This window comes from Nanorana parkeri, unplaced genomic scaffold (assembly GCF_000935625.1).
Source record: "Nanorana parkeri isolate BGI_ZX_2015 unplaced genomic scaffold, ASM93562v1 scaffold220, whole genome shotgun sequence".
Taxonomy (NCBI): Eukaryota; Metazoa; Chordata; class Amphibia; order Anura; family Dicroglossidae; genus Nanorana; species Nanorana parkeri.
The window spans coordinates 59,545-87,204 of record NW_017306488.1 but is presented as its reverse complement, the minus strand read 5'-3'; the positions used below and the strand labels follow the sequence as shown (position 1 = coordinate 87,204).

General features: G+C 40.7%; 1 protein-coding gene and 1 long non-coding RNA gene across 2 annotated transcripts in view; both read right to left on the bottom strand.

Moving 5' to 3' along the window:
* Window positions 1-73: 73 nt before the first annotated feature.
* On the bottom strand, window positions 74-25,668 carry HIVEP3 (human immunodeficiency virus type I enhancer binding protein 3). Its single transcript, XM_018555966.1, has 6 exons — window positions 20,857-25,668; window positions 18,069-18,202; window positions 7,636-7,811; window positions 5,870-5,968; window positions 2,515-3,323; window positions 74-871 (listed from the first exon to the last, which is right to left on the bottom strand). The coding sequence occupies exons 1-6, from the start codon at window positions 25,666-25,668 to the stop codon at window positions 413-415; spliced, it is 6,489 nt and encodes a 2,162-aa protein (XP_018411468.1). The 3' UTR covers window positions 74-412.
* Window positions 25,669-26,025: 357 nt separating this feature from the next.
* Window positions 26,026-27,660, bottom strand: part of LOC108786642 — a 59,230-nt gene continuing 57,595 nt past the window's right edge. Inside the window, exon 3 of the long non-coding RNA XR_001941216.1 lies at window positions 26,026-26,093. This is a non-coding gene — a long non-coding RNA (uncharacterized LOC108786642). The remainder of the gene's footprint in view (window positions 26,094-27,660) is intronic.

Here is a 27,660-nt window from a genome sequence, read left to right as displayed (position 1 = left end):
ATGCCATGTGTATCTGTAAACCCTTATTTTAAATCCTACAAGGATCTTTATTTTGTACCATAATGTCTCTAGCCAAAGATCATGCATACATCATACCCTGAACGCTTATTCAAGCACCCTAGGTAAGCCCTCTTACAAAGCTGAACACTTCTATATTCCAGAACCAAGAAGGCATTCTTTACTTTGTTAAATAATCCATCCACCACATTCTAGGATCCTTACCCTGTATCCTGAACGAATGCATAACGCACATCTTAAAATTTGCACCAATGTAACTCCTCAGGACTGTTCTCCTGTATTATGAATGGAATCCTTTCTAATGTCCTAAGTGTTTCCTCACACTATAACTTGGACAAAATATTTCACTGGGCAAGAATTCTAAATTGGGATCATCCCTTCAAATAATGTCCAGTCACCCCTCTCCTTCCAAACGCTCCCCTTTTAGAGACCCGGTGTGGACGAGAGGTGTTCCAGGTGGAGGTGGAGTGCAAGCTGTCTGGCAGTAAGTGCTTGGTGTTGGGGAATGTTGTGGAGCTGTGCTGGGGGGTGATAGTACCCTGTCTTCCTCTTCCTCTCTCTGGTTAGTCCTGAGTTGCTGTTTCTTTCTTTCCTGTGGCTGCTGAGATGCCTCTTTGTCAGGACCTTCTGAATGTAGCCCAAGGAACACAGGTCCCAGGAGAGAGGGCTGAGGGCTAGGCCGGGCTTGTACCATCTGAATGCCTCCAATAGGTATCATTGGGTAGGGTGTCCTCTGAAGATGCTGTGAGTGCAGGGGTAAATGAGTGTACAAGTTCTCCCCACTCCTTGGCAAAACATGAGGCAAAACAGGTGAGCAGAGGGATCTGGATGAAGAAGAGGATGGTCCTGGTTTCTGAAAATAAATAAACAAATGTATACACTATACACTGAAATAAAGGGCAGTTGCTTAATCCTACAATTAAAACCAATTACAGTGTTTGTAACATAATCAGTACAATAGCAGATATTGGAGTAAAAAATGTGGCATTACACTAATTAAAGTGATATTAACGTTAAAAGGATTTTAAGCTATTTCGTATGCTGGCGATCAAAAATGACGTCACCACTCTTTGGAAGTAGCATTGTAGAAATGTCACCAGCACACCAGTCCTTTTAGGGTAGTAAAAGCTTTGTTTATTGAAGTTTTTTTGTCATATGACCAACAAGCGCTTTCGGGACCGCACAGGGTCCCTTCATCAGGCTTTAGCATTGCCTGATGAAGGGACCCTGTGCGGTCCCGAAAGCGCTTGTTGGTCATATGACAAAAAAACTTCAATAAATGAAGCTTTTACTACCCTAAAAGGACTGGTGTGTTGGTGACATTTCTACAATTTTGCTGACATTCGCGGCACCATCCGCAGTCACTGCGAGCACCCCCCACTACAAGGGACATATCGGTAAGGAGTGCGACAAGGATAGTACTTACACTCTTTGGAAGTGGCACCTAGCATTTTAACCTGGCGGCGTGTTCCCTGTTCTGGAGGTGGAGCCTCTATCTCTCATACAATGTCTTGGAAAATGCCTGGGGAAAAAAAACGGTTCCTCAATGCACAAAGCAGTGCAGTTACTTCCCATGGAAGTGAATGGGCTGTACTTTGTACCATTGCAGTAAGACCCTATTCGAGTCTGTGGAAAGTTACTGTGCAGGAGCAGGGAATAAGGTTTTATGCCGCAAGGCTATAAATATCCTGGGAGGCTGGTGCTATTGGAAAGAGGTAAATAGATACCAGGGTGAAGGGGTCCAGCTTAAAATAGGTTGGGCACTAAAGGAAGGGGCTGTTGATTTTTTGTTTTAATGTAAACCTGTCCTTTAAATATAATGACACACTCTTGGCAACATAATACAGCAATCTTTGTAGTTGACACAAGCTAGCGGTCAGCTTATTACTACATATTACAGCATACATATTTAATGCTGTCATTAGATATAGGTCATATCATTACTAAACAACCCTTTTCTCTTTATAGCTCACAATCCGAGAACCTGATATGTCAAACCACCATCTTGCTGTTTTTTCTTATGGTTCAACTTATTGATCCTGAAATCAGCTAAACCTCAGCATCAGATTACACAAATAGGAACATGCTTTTCCAATTATTATGAGCTATGGCTAATATGTCTTTACTTCTGTTCAGATATGGTTCAAAATAATATTGCTGTCTTTGGATATAAGTCGACTTAGTATTCAATTTAACCACTCCTGTTTGTTCACTTGGACCTAAATAAGTCTAAATAAAACATTCCCAATGTTCTTATTAAATAGTTTATCACTAGGAACCTACAAATGCAGGTGCCAGACCTGTAAATTTTGTTCCTCTGCTCTGGAGTTTGTTACCTGTCACTTAATTGGTTAAGAAAAACCTAACTGTCTACATAAATTGGAAAAGCCACACTGCAGATGTGATCAGATGATTTGAAAGGCACGGTGAAGGTTATTGGCACCTAGATTTATTGCTAATGTGAAAACATTTTTAATTTACAACCCTTTACCTTACCTTTATTCCTGATGCCTCCAAACTACCAGAAGCCTTGTGAGGTAGAGCTGTAGATGAGAAGACCCCGTGCTGAGCTTTTAAATGGATCTGAGCATCTGACCTACTGAGGTGTGACTCTTCCCTACCAGGAGATGGGTACCGTGGTGGTGAAGCTAGGCCACCTCTAAAAGCTGGATACCTCAGACTTGCCATTTCTCTGCTGGGGGAGAGGTGTCTGGCAGGTGGTGAAGAACCACGTTCTGGTGACATGAAGGCTCTGGGTGAAAGACTGCGGTGGGGTGATAGGTGCTGAGGAGAAATACATCTCAGTGGTGACCCTTCTCTAGCTGATGTCAGCCGATGACAAGGAGACATCCCCCTGCGGGGTGAGGTACATCCTGTTGTGGAGAAGCATTTTGTTGAGCTCTCTTTCTTCTGAAGAAGGTGTCTGCGAGAAGGACCAGGTCTACTACTTCCATTGTCTTTTCCAGGGGACCATCGCCTATGTGATAACTCTCTAGTATGTTCAGAAACTGGTCTAGTCTGGGTATCTTTATCAAGAGGCTCTGACGTTTGCAGTGGTTGAGGAGAAAACTGGCAAACAGAAGAGACATCTGCAATCTCTAGTTTTTGTCTTAATTCATCAGTTGAGAGGTATGTGGTGGTAATTGGAGAGGGATCTGGATCCGGATTCTTTTCTTCCTGACTATCATCATCATCGTCCTCCTCATCTTCTTCATCAGAGTCATCATCATCTTCTGTATCTTCCAAGTCAGAAAACTGGTGCTCTTCCACCACATCGCTGTCTTGCCATCGCTCATCACTAGTCCCTGAGATATGACAAAACAGATTAAGGTCAGCACAGTGAACATGTTATTACTAGTAATAGCATTAATGCAATGCCAAAATACACAAGTGGAATTATGCGAATGCAGCCGCTGAATTTCAGGATATGCAAAAACTCTGCATTCCCCTTCAGAGTCCCTAATATTGTATCCTTTTTTAAAAAAATCTAACATTTAAATATGATATGTCACAAACCAGAGTGAAATTAAACGGACACAGAAAGTTAATGTTAAAATTGTGGATAACAAACTTCATTGGATCTCTTACTTAAAAGAGAACTATGGGGTAAGTGTTTTTCCCCATAGTTCTCTTAAGGTTTACGGGAGGACATATACTAGCATCCTCTCGTGACCCAAAACTCAGTATATTGCGAGCTACAGCTCGCGGTATACTGAGACCGCCGTAGACGGGACAGATCCCGACAATGCTGTAGAGATCCACCCAGCTGCGTGAATGACAGCTGGCTCTGCCTATCTAGAGGCAGAGCCAGCTGTACCCGCCCCCTCCCCAGTCCATTCCTCCAGTCAGCCCTGGAAGATCGAAGCAGGGGAATTTCCTGCAGGGAGCAGTGACTGACAGTCACTGCTCTCTGCAGGGAGATGATCGAGAAGTGAGCGAGCGACGGTATGCGTTCACTCACTTCCCGATCTATTGAGCCGACGTGTGACAGTTTCATAGTCACGCGCCGGCCTGAACTATGAGGTGAGTGATTTTCACTCACCTCATAGTTCTCCTTTAAAGCAGAAGTCTTGAACTTTTGCTACAACAACTTACACTCTGGGAACCTCTGAAAGTTAAATCAAGGGCTCATGTACAAGAGCACCTGAGAAGAGCTCTCAACTTGTCTGCTTTTGACATTGTTTAGCAAAAGGTTAAGTAGATACAGGGGTGTATCTACCGCAAGGCAAACTAGGCATTTGCCTAGGGCGGCACTTTCCAGGGGGGTGGCAGAAAATGCTGCCCCAATCCAATGAGGTGGACAGGGCCGGACTTGCCTTTGGGCATACTGGGCACTTGTCCATTGGGCTGAGGCTGGGCGGCACAGAATCAGGCAGCAGTGGCTGCCTAATGAGGCAAACTAAGGCCCTAAGAGCTCTAACTAATCGATTTTGAAAATAATTGTTAGCTGCAGCTCTAGGTGCAGCACATTTAGATTATGGGGGTGCCCGAATTTAGTCTTGCCTAGGGCAGCACAAAACCAAAATACACCACTGAGTAGATATATGGTATTTAAAGGTTCCATTGAAGCTTCTGGGCATCCAGCTTGTTGTCTACCTAGGCTTTCATCAACTGGCTTTTGACAGTGCTTGTGTCCTTTTGCTGGTGGGTTGCCTTGTGGCATATATGATACTGATACGTCAGCACAACTCTGCTTGAACTGTGCAAAAATCTGGGTGGTCTGCACTAAGCCTTATATAGTAACTATAAGCAAACAGCTAGGAATGCACATGTGAACTTCCTATTCATGGTCTATTGAGCAGGTAGGAGGCACAGGATTTGCCTAATGCCCCACAGTTCACACTTTCCTATTTATTCTACATTTCAAAATGTCAGCCACATCCCAGCCAGAACTATTACCACTAGACTACACTTACAACAACATGATGCAAAGCCAACAGACAGTGAGCCTTAAGAACGTATGAGAAGTCAGTTTGCAGCACTGAAATCAGACAAAAAGCTAATTTACCACTTAATACATCTTTAATGTCTATATTTATTTTTGCTTGTTAAACAAGTGCGCCACTACAGGCTGGCATTGAAAGAACTGATTCGGTGCCATCAGACAGCACACCACCAATCTGAAAACTTCATCATTGCTGCACCCCCACTGTGAAATGGTGCAGAATGTTCAGCTGTAGTCACCATGGCAACCCTTTTCTGTTGCTGAATACACCAAGTCTTCAGCAACATAGCCAGTACTTTACAGTAGTACTCTTGTATTCAGCTTATATTGAAGACAAGATATGCAGAAATAATCATTGGGCTCTGCTGTTTGATTTATTTAGGATAAGTCTTTAAAGTTTATGCTAACATTATATGTTAGGGCTCTTTTCTACTGTTGCATTTCTAAAAAGATGTGTTTAGCATACCTTTTGACTCGAATTGGCTTGTTGAGCTACTGAACACAAGGTAGTACTCATTTCCTAAAAACTGTAGCAAAAAAAGCCACAGGCTGCATTTTGTTAAACTGCAACTCACATAAATATAGTCCTAGCATTTCCTTGCAGTTTCTGGGTGATTGGGATTGTTTCCAAACAGGACAGTAGAAATTGGCTATACAGAGTACATGTAATCTATTAAAATAATATTTCCATTGGTTTGAAATATTTACTAAGAAAACCTAATTTGCCATATATTCCCACTAAAGATTTATACAGTATGCAAGCAGTGCTATAATAACTTATTACTAGGTATCTGATTGTTTACTTAGGTATGGTGGAAGAGAACAAGTTAAGACAGCCTGATAATATAAGGGATAATAACATGCAAATGCAACATAAACGCTGGTTAGCCAGATTATGTAAAGTACCTTCCTCTGCATCCAGCTCCGACAGAGATGGTGGCACTAATCCTAGCTCTTGGCATTTCTTGCTGTGTGCTTTGGATTTCATGTGTTTAGTCAGATTCCCTGCAAATAAATTAATAAAAACAGATATCAACAGGACACACAACTAACTGCTGAGGTGTATTCCACGGCTATATTCAATCCATACCATTTAATGTTTTTTGTTTTTTTATATGAAACTTCATGCTACTAAAGGACTAAAACAGAAGACAGTTGTAAAGCAGATTCAGTTAAAGCTAAACTCCAGGAATATTTCAAAGACACATATCAATGCAGCCTCATATTAATAAATCATTAATTGCATGTTTTCAAATGCATCTAGCATTATTCGACTTGGTATCAGCCTCTTTTAATTGCCTGTACAGTACAGCTCAAACTGGGCCTTTACTGTCCAATCAGCAGGCTGGGGAAAGGAGGGGTCAGTACTGTATTCTTAATTGTAAACCGAAAAAGTGGTGCCATCTGCCTGGTTATACTGTGTGTCAGGGCTGTGCAAATCTCAGGACCAAATGGATAGAAAATGCCAATCCTTTGAAAGACAGAACACAATTTCATATATGTATTTATTTCTGCATTCAGAGGTTTGCCTGGAGTTCAGTTTGAACCTTAAAGGGTACCTGTACCCAAACTATGGATATTAAACTATTTACATTTTTTAATAAGCAGTAAAAGAGGTAAAACAGGTCACCCCTGACTTCTATAGCTGCTTTAAATGTAAATTAACCTCAAAGATCCTCAAATATTGCACCAAAAACTCTAGACTTGATTTCACTCAGTTTCTCAGAGATTAGAATCACCTGTTGGCTGTTTACTTTAGAGCAGTGTTTTTCAACCACTGTGCCGCGGCACACTAGTGTGCCGTGAGATATTTTCTGGTGTGCCGTCAATAAATCGTTAATTTCTTTGATCAATCAAAATTATTTTGATCGATCAAAGTTACTCACCTCTCCGCCGGTGTTGCCGTTCTCAGTTGATGGGGGGGGGGGGGGATTTATTAACACAATTGCGACTGTTTGAACTCGCATGGGATATATTTGATGCGCATTGCGCCAAATTTATGTTTCTAGTGTAATGTCTGTTCATAAATGAGATCAAATAGACTCCAGGAAAGAAGACTCACAAACTCCAGACAAAAAGCTAAACCGTCGCTTCTTGAAGAAGTGGTCATCAGGACTTCTTAAATTGCGTTTTTTTTGTTTTTGTTTGGTGATGCGCCGGTTTCAGACAGCCACAGGACAAGCACAGATCTAATCAGTTGCGAACTGTTGCAAACCACTCACAAAACAGGAAAAAAACGCACGCTCAGGGCAAAACAGGTGCATATCTTAACAGGAGCTGCTAAACATATTTGAACTTAAAAAACAGGATATAAAATAGCCGCAATTGCGTTAATAAACTTCACCCAAAGAGTTTGTGATGTGCAGTTTGAAAACTAATTTTTCAACAATAGAGATACATACCAAAGTAAATGAGGGCTTGTTTTAAAGTACTCTTTTTGCATGTTCAAATTATGAAAAATACTTTAGTGCATGACTTGTGCATAGATTCACTATAAAGTGAAACTTCAGCCAAAAGACCATTGTCTTTAGGACAAAAACTGTGGGCCTATAAACGCAGCAGTGACACAGACAGCAAAGGAAAACAAAAACTTGGAGGTTCTAACCTATTTCTACCTCTACTAAAATAAAAAAATGCTGGCCTTCATTTTAGAGGAAAAAATAAAAAATCACCTTTGGTTTTGAAGGCAAAATTGCAGTGTTTGCACATGTATGGTCGGTGATCGGTGTGGGTGCGAATATGTTTCTTCAGCATGCTTGGCTTCTTACAACGAATACCACACTCCTCACACACATACTTTCCCCTGCCACGGCCTCGAACGTAAACATATTCTTCATTTGATTTGTACCTATAGAACAAAGGATCGTATTTATCTATCCAAGGAATTGCTTAGGAATGTATCAATTATAATAATAAGTCAGAACAAGATTTTGCTTATGGACATACAGTGTAAAGGCTAAAACTTGTTTGTTTTTGCTTTAGCTACAATAGGGTTAGTGGTTCTATCTACTACTGGATTACCGGTGTTCAGAACCCTAAAGGGGTGATACCATCCCCCCCCCCTAAATTGTAAAATATCACGTTTATGGTTTGTTAACAGAATTGCCGTACAAAACCAAATTTACCAAAGCGGTTCTAGGCTTAGTGGCGGTGTCACTAAGTCCTGCTAAGATTTTCTGGGATTCCTAAGGAGGGTGATAGGGGGCAGTGGTTTTCTCCTCTGGTAATTTTGTGTTCTTTACAGGGAAATACTGAGAGTTAAGCCTTTTGCATGGACATACACCTTGAACAAATAGTACCGTTGACATAATAATGTGTCAGAGAATCTAAAACAAATATAGGCAAGAAACTAGAGACAGCGTTAGATGGTAAAAACTTAGGGAACAGAGTGATATAGAATATGCTAGGGATATATCTGGTGTGCAGCAGACTTTTTGTATTTTATGCATGAACTGGTGGAGGCATGATCCATAGCAGAGACATTAGGACAGAACAGGTGTTAAAAAAGGAAAAATGCAACAGAAGCAGTATATGAAAGTGCAGGATATAAAGTATAGAAAACACTACAAGAAACAAGAAGGTATGGGTGAAAGATGAAAGACCTGAAAGCTCATGCAACTGGTACAGGTGTCAGGGCCAACTGATCGGAATTCGATTAATCGATTATTGAAAAAGTTGACAACTTTTTCAATAATCGATTATAATCGATTAGTTGTTGCAGCCCTATGTAGCATAAAGGAAGAACAGATTATGGTGAACCGTGGTTTGTTACAGGAGGTGGATATAGGCTGAAGCTAGGACAGGCATAAGACAGAAGCACTGGGGGAAAGAGGCAGGAGTGGTTACAGGACTCTTCCCTCAGGTTGTGATAATGTGTATTACAAATATAAATAAGTATACCATTAAGAAATAGTAGGTGTGTGTAAGACTAAATTTAGTTTTAGATACACACTGTATTTTTTTTCTACTGGATATGCCTGCTCATCAACACAAATAACCACAGCAAATTATATGGCTAATAGGTTCTGTTGTTTATCCAGCTATTATTGGAATAGACAAGATGTGCCAGCTAGACCATGGACTAGTTGTTGGTGCCAGCTGTGGTAGTTGCAGCATGTCAGCTACAGCCGATCTCCAGGATTTTTATACTCTACAGTCTTTAGAGTTAACAGACAATGGTCGAAACAAACAGGGAAATGTACACTGAGTAGCATTTCTGTGGGTAAAATGATCCTGCTAAGCAAAGAGGCCAGATTAGTGCCACCTGACAGGAAGTCAATAACTACTCAAGCACCACTCTTTACAACAGTAATGGGTAGAAGGGCACCTCATAATGCAAATCACACATTGCAATGTATCTGCTAAGTTACATAGGGCACAGGACCATCAAAATGGACTACTAAAGACAAGAAAAATGTAATCAAGTTTCATAACTTTCTTTATTTTTGTACACAGCATCAGTTCATGGATCTATCCTGCCTTGTGAGAAGGTTCAAGCTGTGCTTAGTGGTCTTGTTGGGGATGTTGTAGAAGTCAGTATGTACGACCACCACCAGCACCTTGCTGGATCTATGCCAAATTTAATCCACCAATTCAAGCTGTTCTGAAGGCAGGGCTCCACTGTGTGTATGTTAATATGTTTCTATATGTTACTTCATTACTGCACATAACCTTCCTTTAAATCCCACTGTGATGGCCATTCAGTATTATCACAGCAACTTCATTAACCAATTCCCAACTTCTCTCTGTATACGCAAATGTCTGCAATTCCTCATTTAGAAGAGGTAATTTAGGTCTTGTCTATGGAGAACAGACTTCATTTTTTATTTTTTTTGTGGTGTATGTTTGTGTAATGCTTAAAACTTCCTCACCATAGGGTAACAGTTTGCAAAAGAAAGCTGTGGCCTTCCAACATATAGAGAGTGTCAACTGGTTGCTGCTACAAGAAAGGCAAAAGAATGCAGAACCTAGTACAATGTTGAGATGGAGAAAGCCGACAAGGCTTTTAGTGGCTATGGTGTTCTGCATTGCTGTGGTACAGCAAAGTTTCTTGACAGCTCACTGTTTAAAATCGAAGCTCTTTCACTTGCCATGCCACAAATCATAATAGTGAATGTATGTACATGCATTTCCAATTCCTTCTTCTAAACACTTCAGAAGTTAGTAAAAAAATATATATATTACACATGCCTATTACAGGCATGTGTAATATATATGTTTTTTTACTAACTTCTGAAGGTACAGGCTAGGTACATTGGAAATCAAACGATCAATGGGCAACATAGAGAGACAGTAATACATTCCTAGCATAGCAAATTATTTTTCATCATAAATTATTCTACAGAAAGACTTCAGATCTTAGCTGTGTATGTATATAAACAGACTTGGTTCCCTAGCCAATCAATAGTTCTGCAAAATTTTTCGGAGATCATAGGCTTTCAAGAAAATATATTTTTCAGCATGAGGAAAGAATACTTTGGCTGATTTTCAATAAACCTTTAATCAGGAGCAAAGCTCAAACTTGACCAATACAGGACAAAAAAACACTAGCTGATTTGAAAAATGTTCCGGAGGGCTTGGCAGCGAAAGGGTTAAGCTCAGCATGAGAAGACCAAATGGCACACACACATGTTTACAATAAAACACTTAAGACCGTGAATTCAGCAATACATTGCAGAAACATATTATATGTGCAACTTGAAATGTCTTGTCTTCACAGCTATGAACTAACTCTGTTACTGTCTTCAGCACTTCTTAGGGCTTGTTCACACCAAGTGCGTTCCAGGAGCAGAGCAGAGCAGTTACAGACCAGGGCAAAACTGCGTCCAATCTATTCCAATGGTATTTTTAGCTCCAGTTCACATGGCAGCATTCCGTTCCAGTGCAGGTCCAGAGCAGGTAAAAAAAACTGCAGCAGGCCCTATTTTACCAGCACTGGATCTGCTCTGGAACACATGCAAATGCATCAAAAACGCATACAAACGCCCTGGAACACACTGAAAGCCCATTTTAAACAAAAAAAGTATATATATTTTTTTACCAAAAAAGGCCCGGAACGCATCAAAAATGCGGCAAAAAAAGCGGCACAACCCACTGCACTGCATGTGCAGAAACTCATGCAGATCTGGTCTGCATTTGGTGTGAACAAGGCCTTAGGGAGCAATGATCTCTTAATACCAGCATACTACTTCTCTTTTTTATAACAGCACCCGTGTAAACAAAAATGCAACCTTATTTCTGGAGCTTATAATTACACTTTTGACATCCTAGCATGCCCTTTCTCACATGACAGGGAGCCTTGCCTCCTCAATGAAAGGAGACAACAATGCTTCTCAAAGCAGTCAGCTATATAATAGATGATAATATAACTTAACTGCTGAAAATGGATGTTTACCAATAAAAATTAAACCTCAGCTTCCTTTCCTTTCCAATATCCCCTAGCAAGCAAAAGTACCTTGGTTTTGTATTGTTTAACTTTGGAAGTTCAACCACTGTCAACGTTCAATCAATCACTCAGATATAATAATTCTGGTAATGTGCAATTATATTTAAGCACTACTGTAAAAACTCCAACATGTGAGAGGCAGGATGCCTTTGGTCCCTACACAAAAAGGCCAGAACAAAAAATCCAAATGTCATTTTTCCAGGAAACCCCTTTGGAAATATATTGGATACAATGTTAAAAGAAGTCTCCAGCTTTTTCCCCCTCAACTTAACCCTTGCAGTGGGGCTACCCCCGCACTGCAAGTATTAAATGGTCGTTTTGGTCTACTGGTAAAAATGAAGAACATATACTCATCTGATCCTCAGTCTTGGGGCAGTGACCACTCACCTCCCCCCCCCCTCCACCCCAAATGTAGTATGTTCCTCAGCGTACTCATTTTTAATGGACCTTCATTATAAGTGATGATGTCATGGGTCCTTAGACCGCCGGAGCCTAGGGAAGAAGAGGCAGTGGCAACCGGTCTAGCAGCCAGATGGGACACGGGATCAGGGGAGTATATTTTCTTCATTCCTAGGCCAAAACAGCTCCACTGCAAGGGTTAATTTAAAAAAAACCCTGAAGTTCTTTTATAATATGGAACATGTAAAGAGTAGAAGTACTATAATGTCGAAAAGAATGAATGAAATTGCAATGGTTTTAGGGAATTTTGGGGAATAGTGATATTGAGCCCCACCTCCAGTACTAAGTTACGCCCACTTGTAATATCTAAGCCTAACTATTATTATTAAGAAAACCTTTTGGTCATAAAATGCAATGTAACCTCCCCTACTGCGTAATATGCACACTCTGGTGTCACGTGTTACATTAGGTACTCCTGTGCGCTCCTTTTGAAAAACCTAAACTTCTGTGTATGTGGTACACACTCTTACACTGGTAAAAAGGGGGGGGGGGGCTGGGAGGGAGTATTATTTTAATAGGTTCAAACATGCAACTATGTTTAAATATGATATTTCCAAAACACAATAAAACCCAATGGATGAGTTCTACAAAGTATAAAGAAAATTCTGGTTGAGACGGAAAGGGTGATAGATGTTTTTAACGTGGTTACTCTATACATAGATATACAAATCCAACATAAACATGTTCCCCCACAAATTATTTTGTATAACCATCAGAACAGAGAAGATATGCAGGAGGGGTTAGGTAAGGGAAAGGAAGTTAGGGTACCTGGGAAGTAGGATATCAGAAAAGCAGGTCTAGGAAAGTGGTCAAGATGGCAGCAGATGACATCTGGGGGAAGAGGTCAAGGGATCATGGTTGAGCCCTGGGGAAAAGGTCAGAAAATTGTGAATCAGTTCGGGGGAAGACTTTGAAGAAAAGGATAATTAGTCATAAGACTAACAACCACTGGGATAATAATTAGAGCTCATTTTAGGGATGTAAACGTGCAGTGTATATAACATAACAAGTCATATGGGCTTTTACAGTCTGCATAATGAATTTACAGCCTCATGTTAGGGATGTTTTTCATCAATTACAAATGTAGAAATGTATTAGAAATGTACTCTAATAAATAAAATTATGTGCCCCTTCAAGGCTGGCATCCACGAGAGTGTGGGCACGTGTTCACAACACCAGTCTTGTTAATATGAAACAATCACCTTGAGGACAGAGAGCAGACGCTCTCTGGTGGGTGAGTGTATGTGGGGGAGGGATAGTGGTGAGATCATTGCAAAGAGATCCAGTCTGACTTAATATTTGTCTGCGGTTGCATGATGTAAGATTCCAGAATGCAGCCTCCTCTACCTCTCACTGGAACAGAAAGAGGAGGGTGTAAAGCAGTATAGAAAAAACACAAGAAATAAGAGCATAGTAGCAGCAGAAAGGAGAGAGGAATAAAGAAGGTGATCTCTCTAATGCAATAACGGTAATCAGTCCAACAATAAAGGATGAACTACAGTTTATAAGAAAGAACTGTGTTAAAAAAAAAAAATTATAATGTGAAACAGAGACAGAGCAATGGTAATGCTGATGATGGGCATAAAGAGACAGCAGTATTACGGATACATTTTTTTTTTTTTAAATGAACTCTTTCACTACCATAGCAGCTACTCACACAGATCAGCTTAACAGTTCAGTAAAAGTAATGAAATCTAAATTGTGACTGGCTGCTAAGAATAAAAATACCATATTCACACTAGTGGCTGATGTTTAATTTTTGTTTTTTTTCTGTCGATTAGAATTGCAGCAAAATGTTTTTTTTTTCTGGTTTTGGATAGAGTTAGGAAGAGCTAGAATCTCTGTCAGGCCTCCAATGCTGTCTGTGTCCTTTTTCTTCATTTGTCCTAGTGACCAGTGCCACTGCCATATAGATAAATCCAAATTTTGCTATCGTCATTAAAAAAGGGATGCAATAGGGACAGCGCTTCTGGTGGAATTTGTCTTCACTTCCTGGCATCCAGATACCAGCAAGCTAAACAGAGATTAAGGTAAATATAACCTTGAAAAAAATCACCTGCTTGGTCATAGCTACATTACTTTCGTTTTTAGTAAAGAAGACTGCACTGCAGTCGGTCCTTGCATCCATCTCATTGGTTGTCTACACAGTACCATCTTTCACTATTGCATTTGAGTTTACCATCGGCTAAAAAGGTACAAGTGCATGTTGCTTTTCCATTAACCATCTCCCATACAAGGACACAAACAAAAAAATAGAACCTCATAGAGGTTCTATGAGGCCGGCATTGACAGATGACTAGGCTGTGACACGAGGGGATGAAGCAGACGGAGACGACGGAGAAGAAGGTTAGCAGCACTGCTGGGGCTGGGCACAGGATGGGGGGTGGGCACAGGACGGCCTCAAAAGTTATATTTGCCTGCTGTTGGTTTATAAATTAAAAAAAAATGCACTACTGCTTGCTATTCTATTTGGATGAGGCAAATCATGGATGAGGCAGATCACATGTTCAGCATAAAAAACAGGATGGCATAAAAAAAAAGTTATATTTGCCTGCTGTAATGCAATTAGTAATTGCATTACAGCAGGCAAATATAACTTTTTTTATGCCATCCTGTGCCCAGCCCACACCTGTAGGCAGAGACGGCCGAAGAGAGCCGAAGGATCCTGATTGCACGGGAAGCTGGCTCCATGTTCCCCTACGGCACTGCCAGTCAGAGGAAATTTTCATGTGGCCGTAAGTTCCAATATCGGGGAAGGAAGCATTTGGGTGAGTACGAGTACTCGCCCAAATACTCGGTATCGGCACGGATACTAGTATCGGTGCACCCCTAATCAAAACATATTTTACTGTGCTAAATAGCGCTTCTCACTGGTCAGCGCAGTCACCTGACCACGTTGACCAATGAGTGCTTGCAATTTGCGAGCGAAATTCAAAATGCATAGGGGAGGACTGCGCTGGACAGCAGTACGGGGGACAGATAGTACACCCATACTGGCGGAGGGGAGGGATTGTTCGCCGAAAGGTAAGTATAGCCAGGGGGTTTGGGAGAGACAGGGCCAGATTTCAATCGGGTAATTTTTATTTTTCCATGTTAAAAAAATTAAAATGAAAATGAACTTACCCTTTAATGCACATTATGTGTGTGTAAGAGAATTCTGGCTACCACCATGGAATGGCAGCTGCAATCTCAAAGCACATGCAGAATGTCCTACGCATGCGTTTATTTGCATGCAGATGGCGGGGGCAGCAGGGTTTCATTTTTATTTTTTTTTTCTTTTTCATTTTTTAAATCTTTATATATTTTATTTTTTTAACTTTTTAAAATTTCTTTAACTTTTTATTTATTTACTTTTTCCCCTTAATGTTCTTCCTATTACATAGGAGATTAAAATCCCTTATGTGATAGTTTGGAGGTGACAGGTTCTCTTTATGGAACCTGCCCTCCAACACAGAACAGCTGTTCTGTGTAGTTCCTGACAGCCGAGACAGGTGGCGCTGTGATTACAGCGCCACGGTCTCAGAGAACACACAGAGAGCCCGTAGAGCAGACGTTCTTCGTCTGCTCTATGGGCTCTATGGCTGAGCCGTTGTGCCTTAGTTTTCGGGGTCCCCCGGGAGAGCGGGCGACCCCGAAAACTACGGCGGGGGGTGCGGGCAGAAACGATCGCCGCTGCTCAAATTAATACAAGTGGTCTGATCAGACCACTTGTATTAAACGAGCGGCGGCGGCTCCACAATGTACATTCAGCTCTGCTTGTCCGGAGCCGGGCTGAATGTACTTTAAAACTACTCGCCCGGCGCCCGAAACTGCATGTCCCGGGCGTCGGGCGATAGGAATTCTACACCCCTGACTTAGCTGCTGAAGGCAAAGTTAAGTGTGCAGAAAGCTGTTCGGCTATTCACTTCAGTCTTGAACGGCTAATATCAGCCTACATCAGCTGCCTTCGGTCAGCCGAAGTGCAGATGGAGTTCGACTCAGCTTCCAACATCTGGATCGGCTGAGCCGAAGCCCCAGCAGCTCACTCACTGCCATTCGCCCCTATTCTCATAGGGGCCGAACGGCAGTGAGTGAATAGCCGAATGAAGCTAGCGGAATAGAAAATAAGTGGGGGGAAAAAAATTATAATTTTTTTTTTTTTTTGAAGAAAAAAAAAAAACAATAGGGTGGAGCTAGCAGTGACAGCTAACTCCACCCAACTGTTTCCTATTGGCCGACCCCTGCCAGAGTCTTCTAGCAGGTCCTGGCCAATGAATAACAACTGGGCGGAGCCGGCCATTACGTCTTCGGCTCAGTCCGCCTTCAGCTCGGCCACCTTCGCCGGCTGTATGGGCTATTTTGGATAGACCATACAGCAGCCCTTTGAACCGAAGGGCAGAGACGGCCGAAGAGAGCCGAAGGATCAGCCGAAGCTATGGCTGGATCCTTCGGCTCTTTAGTGCATAACCCCCTAAGTATTAAATTCTGCTGGCTTACAAGGAGTTAAGTCAAGTAGGTGTATGCCTCCTCCTGGGGCACTCTTTTCTTTACAATTTACAGTTTCACATACTTCCGGCGTTCCAGCACATTAGACCTTTAGGTGTTCTCCACAGCAACTGCTTAGTTTTTTTTCCTGGCACTCTTCTTCAAATTCAGATTGGAAGGGGGTCCACTGTAGGACAAATTCACCTGTCAATAAATTCTGTGTTATCCCAGAAGCATCTCAAACTGATGCCATCATCACATGCCCAAAGACCCTTGCACATTTCAGGGACTCAATTGGTAAGATATCTGCTGTTAAGTTTCTGGGTATGCTAGGAACTAAAACAGGGAAATCTAATTTCTGTAGTCTCCAAGAAAAGCAAATGTCAGTTTCTGGATCACCAGACTCCACAACTAAACCTGAAATATCATTTTGAATTTACCCGGGGGGAAAGGGGGAAAATGTTGTGTGGAGTGTCATGCATTACAACACATGTAAAATGCACATGTAGTGCATTTTACTGTGCATGCTATACCATTCATACCTATGGAAGATGTGCTTAATGGAAACATGCTTAGAAAAATATAATTAGCATTTTATTACTAAAACAAACGATACTAAAGCACTGTGTCATTGAAAGCAACCTCAACATGAAAGAACTCTACATGTACTTTTGTTACAGTTCAGTGGTCCGCATTTTGAGGGATCACTCTTCTAGTAAACTGAATCAAAGAGATGTGAATGGGACATATTGCTACGAATGATCACTACCGTATTTGTACATTGCTATTTCTATAGTCTTTTCAATACTGTACAGAGGTAAGATTTTTACAGTACTAGTTGTAAACAGCACCAAGGAAGTTCCAACACTGAACCCTTACTTCATTAAAAGAGGACTAGAGGGAAAATACAAGATTCAGCAATAAACAAACCATATGAAGAGCTGCTTACCCATACCTGCATTTTCTTTTTGAGTGCATTGTTTGGCAAAAAAGCAAATTACTGCTATATACCAAAAACTTACTTACAAATATATCTGTGTGTCTGAGCAAAAATAAGACCCACATTTAGCCGTTTATAAACTTAGGTAATTAAATATTTTTAGACTTTAAAAGAAAGCAGTCATGAAAGAAAAGGGAGGATCCCATTGCTTAGCTCTCCTGAAAATGCAAGTTACTGTAAAGTTTGTTATCTGGCTTCAATACCTTGAATCACTGACTCAAAACAAGCATGTAGATACTGACTTCTCACTTCCAATTTTCCTGACCTCCATACTTGTGGGTCATTGGTTTGTAAAGTATTAAAACCAGTTGGACAGCATGACAGCTAGTTAATTTGCATCTTCAGAAGAAAGTCACAATGGAAGTGCCTGTGTTTCTCGAAGTATGTTTAATTCAAGTTAACCAATCATAGGTCAAATATGAGGGATAATAAAAACAGAGACATTCAATGTGGAGATATAATACTGATATAGATGAAATTAAAGCTTTGAATGGTTAAAGTGTATGTCAAGCCAAATATGTTTTTCTAGTTTTGGATGAAGTGTGAAGAATTAGAACTCCTGTTGGGTTTTTACTGCAATTCCCATCCCATCTTCACAATGAAGAAATAAAATGCCACTTAAAGAATGGCTGGCAATAGTAAAAATTAAACCCCAATATCCTATATCAGCTAAAAGGGGAAATAAAATAAACTGTTAATTAACACTCTTATTAGGAAAGTACAGTGACAAAACTCACCCTCCTTCAAAGATTCGCACACGGGAAGGCTCTCCTCGCTTAACAGATGGCCCAGAATCCTCAGATTTCACCCTCTTTTCCTCGTCTTTGACAGTCCTTGATGTCTCCTTAAATACCTGAACAGGCAGATGAGTCTGCTTTTCATCACATATCAATTCGGGAAAGAAAAAACTGAGATTCAGAAACATATGATGAAACAATTATTCCTTATTAAACAGAGCTTAAAACAAGTCTTATAATAGAATGTACAGTGTTTAAATAATTTTACTAAAATGGCACTGCTTTTTCTGTTTGGAAATGCTGAAACTTTGCCCAGACTGCCCCCTCCTACACATTCCCATTGTCCTTGAGGCAGCCCACCATATTGATGGTCCAAGAGAAAATTGTGGGGTGTGGCAGGAAACGGTATGGGATTTCGGTGTTTGAGCATTTTGCAGAGCGTACGAACACGCTACAAAACGCCCAGGTGTGAACCGGGCCTAAAACTACCCAGAAGTGTCAGGTCTTTGTCCACTAACAGCCCAGCTCTCAGGCGTAGAGGAGGCCAATAAAAGCTGCTCGGGGAACCTATGTGTCTATTGGTATAAATTACAAGTCTACTTGCTCCAAATCCTAATATAATTACTAGAAATATATCATAGCTGTACTTTTTTTTTATCCTTATTACAAATACTGCGAGGGACCACCAACTGAGAAGACTTTTAGATGCTTCAAAGCAGAATATTGGGACAGTCCTTCCCAGAACTGAGGAAATATCTGTTTCGCTAGTTGGTCTCTTCCCACAAACAGCAACTTCTGGAGAATTGCAGCTGAAGGACGAGGTGTCTCTAGAGAGCCATTAGTGTGGTGAACACTTGGAAAAAGATCATATTCACTAGTTTGCTATTTACATAAAACATATTGTGGTTACAACTTCTGTGGCTGACTATGTAAAAGTGTGGTGTTAATATTTCTAGCCCAACAAAAAGAATTACAGCAGAATACTTATCAGCCAACGATGTCTTCAATTTAGGCCACAGACTCAAAATAGGACTGCTAACAAGCTAACCACACTGGCTCAAAATATGAATCTTACTTTTTTTGTGACCCTTGTCTAGTGAGGTCTTTCATGAACAATGAACATTGTTGGAGCTGTTCTTAATAGTACTTTCGAGGATAACTACAGTACTTCAAATTAGAAAACACCCTTAATGCTCTCCCATTGGAAGCAAAAGTGAGACGCTTACCCAAAACTGTTAACATTAACTTCCATTCCATTTGAACACTTAAGCTACAGTACTAAGGATAGGCACACAATATTAAAATATTAGTATTTACATATAATAGATTTCATTAGACATAAGAATGTAGATAGCTAATTTCTTTAAAGCCTAACTCTGGACTTCTGCCACTGCCCCCACCTGTGTATTTTATGCTTGACATTTTTTTATACTTACCATTTACAGATGTCTTAAGGCATGGCAGATGTCAGTAGGTGTGGCGGAGGACATTAATTCACTGATCATCCCTGTGCTGAATGAAGCCAGAAGTGAATAGCTTTTTGACACTTCTGGTTTTAGAGCTGTTCTTGATCAGCTTTAATGGCGTACAGAGGTGACATTATGGGTCTAATAGACCTTTCTAGCCCTTGATGTAATAAGATAAAATAATCCTAGTGCCATCATTTACTGTTAACGCTAAAATTATTTAAAAAGGCTTTTACAGCATCACCTATGCACAATTTTGAGTACTGTACTTTTTCACCATTTCATGAGCACACGCAATTTTGGAGCTTGACACGCTTGGTTTCTATATACTCTGCGCAACCAAGTTGTTTATATTTTTCCAAAAAATTGGGTATTATATTGTGTTTATGTGCACTTAAATTAATTTAAAGGTTAAAAGGAGAACTATGTGGTCAGTGCTTTTCCCCATAGTTCTCCTAAGGGTAACGGGAGGACACAAGCTAGCGTCCTCCTGTCATCCAAAGCTCAGTATACCTCAAGCTACAGCTCGCGGTATACTGAGACGTCGCTGCCGGAACGGATCCCGACAATGCTGTCTGGAATCATCCAAGCTGCGTGACAGCTGGCTCTGCCTATGTAGAGGCAGAGCCAGCTGTACCGGTCCCCTCCCCCGTCCGTTCCGCCAGTCAGCGCTGAAGGATTGGAGCGCGGGGGGAATCCCTGCAGGGAGCCGTGAGTGACAGTCACGGCTCTCTGCTCGGATAGATCGAGAAGTGAGCGAGCAACGGTATGTGTTCGCTCATTTCCCGATTTACTGAACCGACCTGTGACAGTTTCATTGTCACAGATCGGATAGAACTATGAGGCTCAGATTATGAGGCTGAGGCTGGCATAAAAAATTGCAACTGCCATCATTTTATTCTACACGGTTTCTGCTTTCCGTAAATATATACTTTGGGGTTCCAAGTAATCTTTAGGTCTAAAATGTGCATTTTAACATGTTTTAAAAAAAAGAAAGAAAAATCTGCTCTGGCAGTAAAAGGGTTAAAGTCAATAGCCTTTTTAGGATGGCTATATCAAGAGTAAAAGGAGATATTAAATACTTGTTTTTCAGGAGAAAATGCTACTTTATGTTCACCTAAGTCCTCGATATGTGATCAAAAGCCTTGTCATTTAGTCATATGATCTATGCTGAAGGGGAAGATCTGCCAATCTGAAATTAGATGCTCCCCTCCACCATAGATCAGCTGACCTGTGTCAAAGTTTTAAAGCATTGAGTGTCAAAACAGTTTTATTGTATGTCAACATTGAGGATTGAAGAATAGAAAATAAATAGTTCCTACCTCACTCATTTTGGGTTTCTGGGTCCTGGAGGGCACCAATAGGCTTGAATCTGCTTGAATAGCATCGGCAGTGGTGTAAATCTCAGAACTCTTTTTCTGTTTGGATCTCAGTAGAGATAGTGCCACCCTGGTGGAAACTCCAGGAAGATTTGGGTTGTATAAACTAATGCACCAACTAGAATAAACAGACGTCCTTGGGTCAGTTTGCTGAGTGTGATTTGGCTTGACATAATTTAAGTAGCACCAGCTGACATTTGTGGTTGTGTGAAGCGTTGGAAAGACTTGCAGATTTTTAGCCTCTGTTTCTTCATGAGAGACTGTCAAATGGATGCTAGCAGGTGTTTGAGAAGCAGTTGGTCTAGTGGATAAGATCGGAGTAAACAGATCTTTATCATTCTTTTCCTCCTTCACTGTTATACTATCATCCTGGCTCTGGGGCTTCTCTGGTGATTTACTGTACAATGGACGCAAAGCAGATGGAGGAATTTGGCTTTGAATTCTTTCTAATCCCAACTGCTGTTCACAGATAGCTGTAGGTTCAGGTGCTAATAAATCTAATCTGCTTTGGAACTTCATAACAGTGGCAATATTTGAGGTTCTGCTTTCTTCCAAAATGGAGTGTGATTTTATTGTATCTTTTTCATATATTTCTTCTGTGTCTTCTTCCTCTTTCACCCTTTTCTGCTGTTGGGTCTCCATTGTAAGTTCTAAACTTCCAGCAGGTGATAACATACGTTTACTACCACCAACAGAAGATGAGCATCCATCAAAACCTAGAACACCTTCAACAGAAGAAGTGAGTGGTATGTATTTGTTTCTTTCTGTCTTTGGAAATGGCACACGTAGAAAAGGTATTTCATCAATGGAGCTCTGTTCTTTCGGTAAGACATCAGACAAATCAAAGCTGAATCCCTTGGCTCGCCCTTCATTTATTTTCTGTATTACAATGGAGGATGAAGTTCTGTGTGACTGTGGAACAAGAATTTGGGAGAGTGTAGTATACATCGCATTACCATATAAAGGCATGTTTGTCTGAATTCTGACAGGAACAACAACTGATACAGCAGGCTCAGGACATGATGGGATCACTTGGGCAGTAGATTCCAAAGGCAATGGGCTATGTGAGGGGGTGCGAACATTTTCCGAGAAGTAATCTTGACTTGAAGAATGGCTTGATGCACCCAAAGGAGGGGAAACTTGTGGAATAATTTGTGAATAGTGTTCACCAGCTTGTGCAGGCAAAGGAAGAGCAAACTGGGAATGTACTGGCATAAAGATTGTGGGGAGAAAAGGTAAAGACACAGGGTAGGAAGAATGTAAATATGGAGAGTGCTGTCTGAAAGGTATGTCCATGGCATTTAATGTTAACTGCTGAGACAATGTAAGATGGTCTGGGTGCAAGAGAGATGGTGGTAAAGAAAGTGGAGGAGTGTTAAACACAGATGGCGAAATTGGCCCTAGAGAAAATGGAGCAGAAATAATACTGCTTGTAGTTTGAGAAGATAACAGTTCTGAAGCATGTTCAGACAACCGCAGTATTGGCTGTACTGGGAAAAGAGATACCTGTTGCCTCTTTTTAAGTTCATCAGTCAAAGTTTGGGCTGCACTTGGTTTCTGCTTTGGCTGGGAGGCAAGACTATTCTGCTGCTGCTCTGCTGGGGACGTAACAGAAGACTGCCCAAAACAGCTCTTTCCAGGTACATGGCTTGAAGAAGATGGCTGTTCAGGTTCTTTCCAATCTCTGAGGCTTAATTCTGGTTCAAGTTCCACATGTCTGCTTAGAGATGTCTGTCTAATAGAAAAGCACTTCCTCCTCTCCTGAGCGGTTAGCATTGAAGTTGCAGTGGATGTTAAATTACCATAATCAAAAGATTTGCTTCGGTTCTCCGACACCTGCAATATATGAGATACATTTGGTGTCTGTTCAGATGCAGACCTTCTCATTTCTCTTGCTTGGTGATGATGAGAAGGAACAGTGAGCATATGATGTCCAATTGATTTAGCAGTAGTCTCTGGTTGTTGTCCTGATATATCTTGTTTAGAGCCCTCTTCCCGGTCAAATGAAACAGAATGACTGGATGTATGTGAAATACTACTGTCTTGACTAGGGCTTCGAGTGAGGGTTGTTGATTCAAAACTGGAGTCTCCAGAAGACTGTGCCATTTCTGCTAAGCGCAATCTCTTCTTTTTGGGTGGGAGTTTCTCAGCAGGAAGCTGTGCAAGAGTTTGACTTCTTTGTGGCCACTGAAATTCTTCAACTTTCTCTGGTTCTTTAAGAGGCTCTTCAGGTTCAACCTCTGGTTTATCTGGTTCCTCAGTGACTAAGATTTCTGGCACTTGAATATTATGCTGTCTGACTAACTTAGGCTGTAAGGTGTGAGATGAGTGAGGATGTTGTCTTACAGTACGATAAGGTGCTTCTTCCTCATCAAAACTACTCCTCTTTTCCATGGACTCAGATTTCTCAAATGAGCTAGTGTGCTGAATGACAGAAATTTCCTTTGAAATTGTAGATTTCTCTTTACTTTCATAAGTTAGTGCATGAATATCAGACTTTGGTGCAGTTTCACTTCTACTGGTGGACTGTTTTACTGTATCACTCGACAGATTTAAAGACGTGTTAGGAGAAGAATAACAGGATTCTAGTTGAACAGAAGATGTTGGAAACTCAGACCATTCAGCTGACTGGGGCTCTTCATCATCCCCAAGACTTTTCTCTTTTCGCCTTTTTCGCAAAGTAGACAGCTCTAAACTTGGTCCTAATTTGTAATTTGGTAGCCGAGACCATGCTTCGTGTCCTTTTCCTGTTTCAACAGAACTGCTGGGTACAATAACTGGAGGTTCTAATATCTGCATTTCAGAGCAATAGTATTTTTTGTGAGTTTCATAGTTACCCCGCTTCTTGTATCGAGCACCACAAATATTACATTCATAGATCAAACCCTTTACTCTACCCCCCTTTTTTGATTTCCTGGAAACTTCAGTTTCTTTTGCTTCCAGATTATCAGATGATTTTCCAGGGGTGTCTTTACTTGTTGTGTTGCCTTCCTCTGAAGAGTACTCCATTCCTAATGGTAATTCTATGGCTGGTTGTCTCTTTAGCATTCGAGGGTGAGAAGAAAGCATGTGACTGTGGCTTAGTGCTTCAGAGTCCACAATACGGTCATCAAATGAATAACTAGCTCTAAAAGGATGTGGGGAGCTAATAGTGCAGGCTGAAGAAGGCATAGAGTGGCTTCGAAGAAGAGGCACTGTCTCTGTGGCACTGTGGGACTGTTGATGGGAAGTGAAGCAATGCTCAGCTTTTGTCTTCTCAGCTGACATTTTAGAATCCAGCTGAAGGGAGCCTGGAGACTTAACATCAAACTGAAAATGTTCCCGATACAAAGTTGCTTTAGGAGACTCAATGCTGCTTCTCCTTGAAAGTGAGCTTCTCCTTGGTTTAACACTATCAATCTCACTTGTGTCCACTACAGCCTCATTGATAGTAATGAGCTTTGTAATATGCTCAATTACCTGTGTCCTAGGCAGAGACATTGGTATTGAACTAGTTTTTTCCTCAGCAGTGCCCAGAATAGGAGAGGATGATGGTAAAATGCTGGTTCTCTGCCCAATTCTTCCACATTTACCCAATATAATTTCTGCATAGGACTTTGCATTTGTGTTGGGAGGACTTATTTGCTGTTCTGCACTTTCTGAACGTGAAAAGTAACCAGACTCTGTACTGCCTTTACTTCCTGGACTGAGAAATGTCTGCTCCTCACTGGCCTTTTTTCTCTCACTTAACCTGAGAGCTAGCTTTTGTTTTATAGTATGGGTGTCCTCTGACTTTAGCAGGAGTTCAGGTGAAGGATCTTTAAATGCTACACTCTCCTCAAATGCATGGGGTATGTTTTGTTGTGACAAAGAGAAAAGATCCTGGTGTGTACTATGGTGTCTTGAGATTCCTTGGGACTCAGATGATGACAAATGATGCTTCTGTTGTGGAGACAGCTCTGTTAAGTTTGACATTGTGCTTGTCTCATCCTCTGAATCTGTGCTTTCTCCTTCTGATGGTTCATCGATTTCTTCTCCTCCAAGCCTCTCCATTTCTAAGCTTGATGGATAGGCCTCTGTTCCAGTTTCTGAAGTCAACCCTGCTTTGATTCTGTGAGCATGAGATTTTCTATGTTTATAAAGATTACTTTTTGTTTTAAAAGAAAAACCACAAGGGATGCAGGGATATGGACGCTCACCAGTATGAGATCTGATATGTTTTTGTAGAACACTTGGTTTTGCACATGGTCTGCTGCAATATTGGCATATATACTTTCCTGGTTTTTGGGGCTTCTTTTCTTTTTTATGAGGTTCATCGACTTGTTTTACAGAAACCTGAGTTGGCCGTTGGACATAAGCTTTCTGTGAAGGATCTTCTGCCAAACGAGAGAGTCTGGCATGTAGTGCAGATGAAGACTTGGACGGACCTGACGGTACTGGATCTACAACTTGCCATGTTGACCCTTTGAGGCCATGCTCTGGATCCATGCGGGGGGCCATGAATGCTGGTGAAACAGTTTGTGACTTAGAAACGTGAAGTTGCTCAAGGAGTGGAACTTTTGGTTTGCAGGGTCTACCCACTCTCCTAGGAGGTCCTTCTCTTGCTATCTTTAGGGAACTTGGGAAATGTTGCTGTGATAGGAGATCTTCTTGTCTACTACCTGGATAATCCTCTGTCGGAGTTTCTGTGCCTTGAACCACCTCCCCTTTATTTGGCCTTTTCCTTACACCTTCCTCCGACTTCCTTGTGCTCTTCTGGCCTTTCCCTGGCTCCATCACCTACACCAGAGACTCCCTGTGCTATTTTTGCAAAGTCCAGGGGAGAAGCAATACCTAACAACCATGGTAAAATATTAAAATAATCCGCATTGCACCTTTGAGGAACAAACCTTACAAATAGGAAACTGAATTTGGGTTTTTGGTCATAAAAGTCTATACTCGTAACACAAGTAAAATAAATATACTTCAAGTGTCAATGTCAAGATTTGTAATCCATGATCAGTCACATAAATGAAAAAACTGTCAAAAATAACAGCACAAATACTGATCCAGTCAATTCATTGTAAGGTTTGGCTCTTGACATTGTTTTCATCTATGAGTTGTACTCCACCAGTAGAGAATTTGAAATTCACTGGAGGTTTGGAAAATCAAAGTGTTTCTTGAAGTAGGTGTTCAGTGAAGCTGGTGTTAGTACCATTGACCTGGAAAAGAAAGAAATACCTTCAATAAAGAATTACTACATGCAAAGAATGGAAAAATAAAATGATGACATTTATATAAAACAGAAACATAAAGAAATGCTATTAGATAACCATTAATAAAATTGGGAACAGTGAAATGAGTTGCACCCATTGACAGTGAATAGTCAAAGGCAGCCTTACCTAGCCTCTTTTGTAACAGTACATCAAATACATGGACATTTATGGGACCAGCTACTTTTAAAGGAACCTGCAGGACAGAAATAGGGTAGCTGCTGACTTGTTTGTGAACATGCAGGCTTTTGGGTTCTAATCCAAACTATAGCTTTGGTGTATTGACTTGATACAAGCAAGTGCATATCAGGTGTTATGGTACCTTGTATACAAACATTCATTCCGACTCAATGACTAGTCAAGTAATAAAGCCATAACTAGGATGAGAATCTTGCAAATTCAACAACATCTCTGCAGTTCCCATATTTCCACTTGGACAAATTTGCTTTGAAGGAAACCTGTTTCAAGCTAATATTAAGTCCTCCATTGGCTGACCTTATTCTGAAAATAGTAATTTCCTGTCTGTCGTTGGCTAAACTACTTTCAGTGGCACAAAATTAGCATACAGCAAGTGAAGTCAGAACCTCTAATGCAAAGGTCACTGATCCACAAAGTATTAAAGCCGCTGGATCAGCATGACTAGCACTTTCAGAAGGAGGTCAGAAATAGCCTACAACTTCTCTTCACTACAGGCTTCCTTTAAAGTAAATCCTAGAGCTCCTTTCTTAGTATTTGCTTAGGTCCAAATGTCTTAACCTAACAAGAAATTATATATACACAAAAGCTACCACTGCTGCCTCTGAAAACATTAGTTCGATTTTAGTCATACTGACTAAATGTTTTCTAAGACAATAAAATTGGAACAAGTGTACATATCAGGAGTCCTGGCTTTAATCTAATTTCCCTTACTGCATGCTTATTGTAGCCATCTATTGGCTAATTCAACAAATTTGAAAAGCAGGATTGCAAAACAGATTAGGTTCCTCTGTCAGATATGATGCAATCCGAAATTGGAAATCCACACATTTAATTACATTACAATAAAGGAATGCACATCTCACAAAAGTAAGATTTGGAATTGTAAAGTTAGAATGTTTTATTAATCCTGAGAGGTAGGGTAGCCATAAAAGTGCCAATATTTAGGAATATTCAACAAATATTCGACAAATATTATTTGAACATTTAAGAGAATAGTTCATGAGCATGAATATTAAAATTCTAGCTACAAAAACAAATAAATAATGACAGAAAAATAAGATGCCACCCAAAGTGATTCCCAACTTAGAAAATTGTTCTTTGCAGATGATCATTTTCAAAAAATAATCAGTACACATGATAGTTAGCATACAGGACAATTAAAGGCTAAGATGCTACTATTCCAAGTACAATTAGAAAGAATGGCTTTCTTTCAAGTGTTGTGTACAAGGATGGGAAAATGTATTCCTATTTTTTTTGTTAAAGTAAGATTACTATAGGAAAGGGTTTTCTCTGACTTTTCCCGCAATCATAGCCCCCC

What these genes read in the sequence shown, in the direction of transcription:
- HIVEP3 (XM_018555966.1), bottom strand. Translation starts at nt 25,668, where the DNA reads ATGGAGCCAGGGAAAGGCCAGAAGAGCACAAGGAAGTCGGAGGAAGGT. An exon ending in AGAAACCCAAAATGAGTGAG is followed by an intron (nt 18,203 to 20,856) that starts GTAGGAACTATT and finishes GATGAAAAGCAG; the next exon opens with ACTCATCTGCCTGTTCAGGT. An exon ending in GGAGCTGGATGCAGAGGAAG is followed by an intron (nt 3,324 to 5,869) that starts GTACTTTACATA and finishes GTCATATCTCAG; the next exon opens with GGACTAGTGATGAGCGATGG.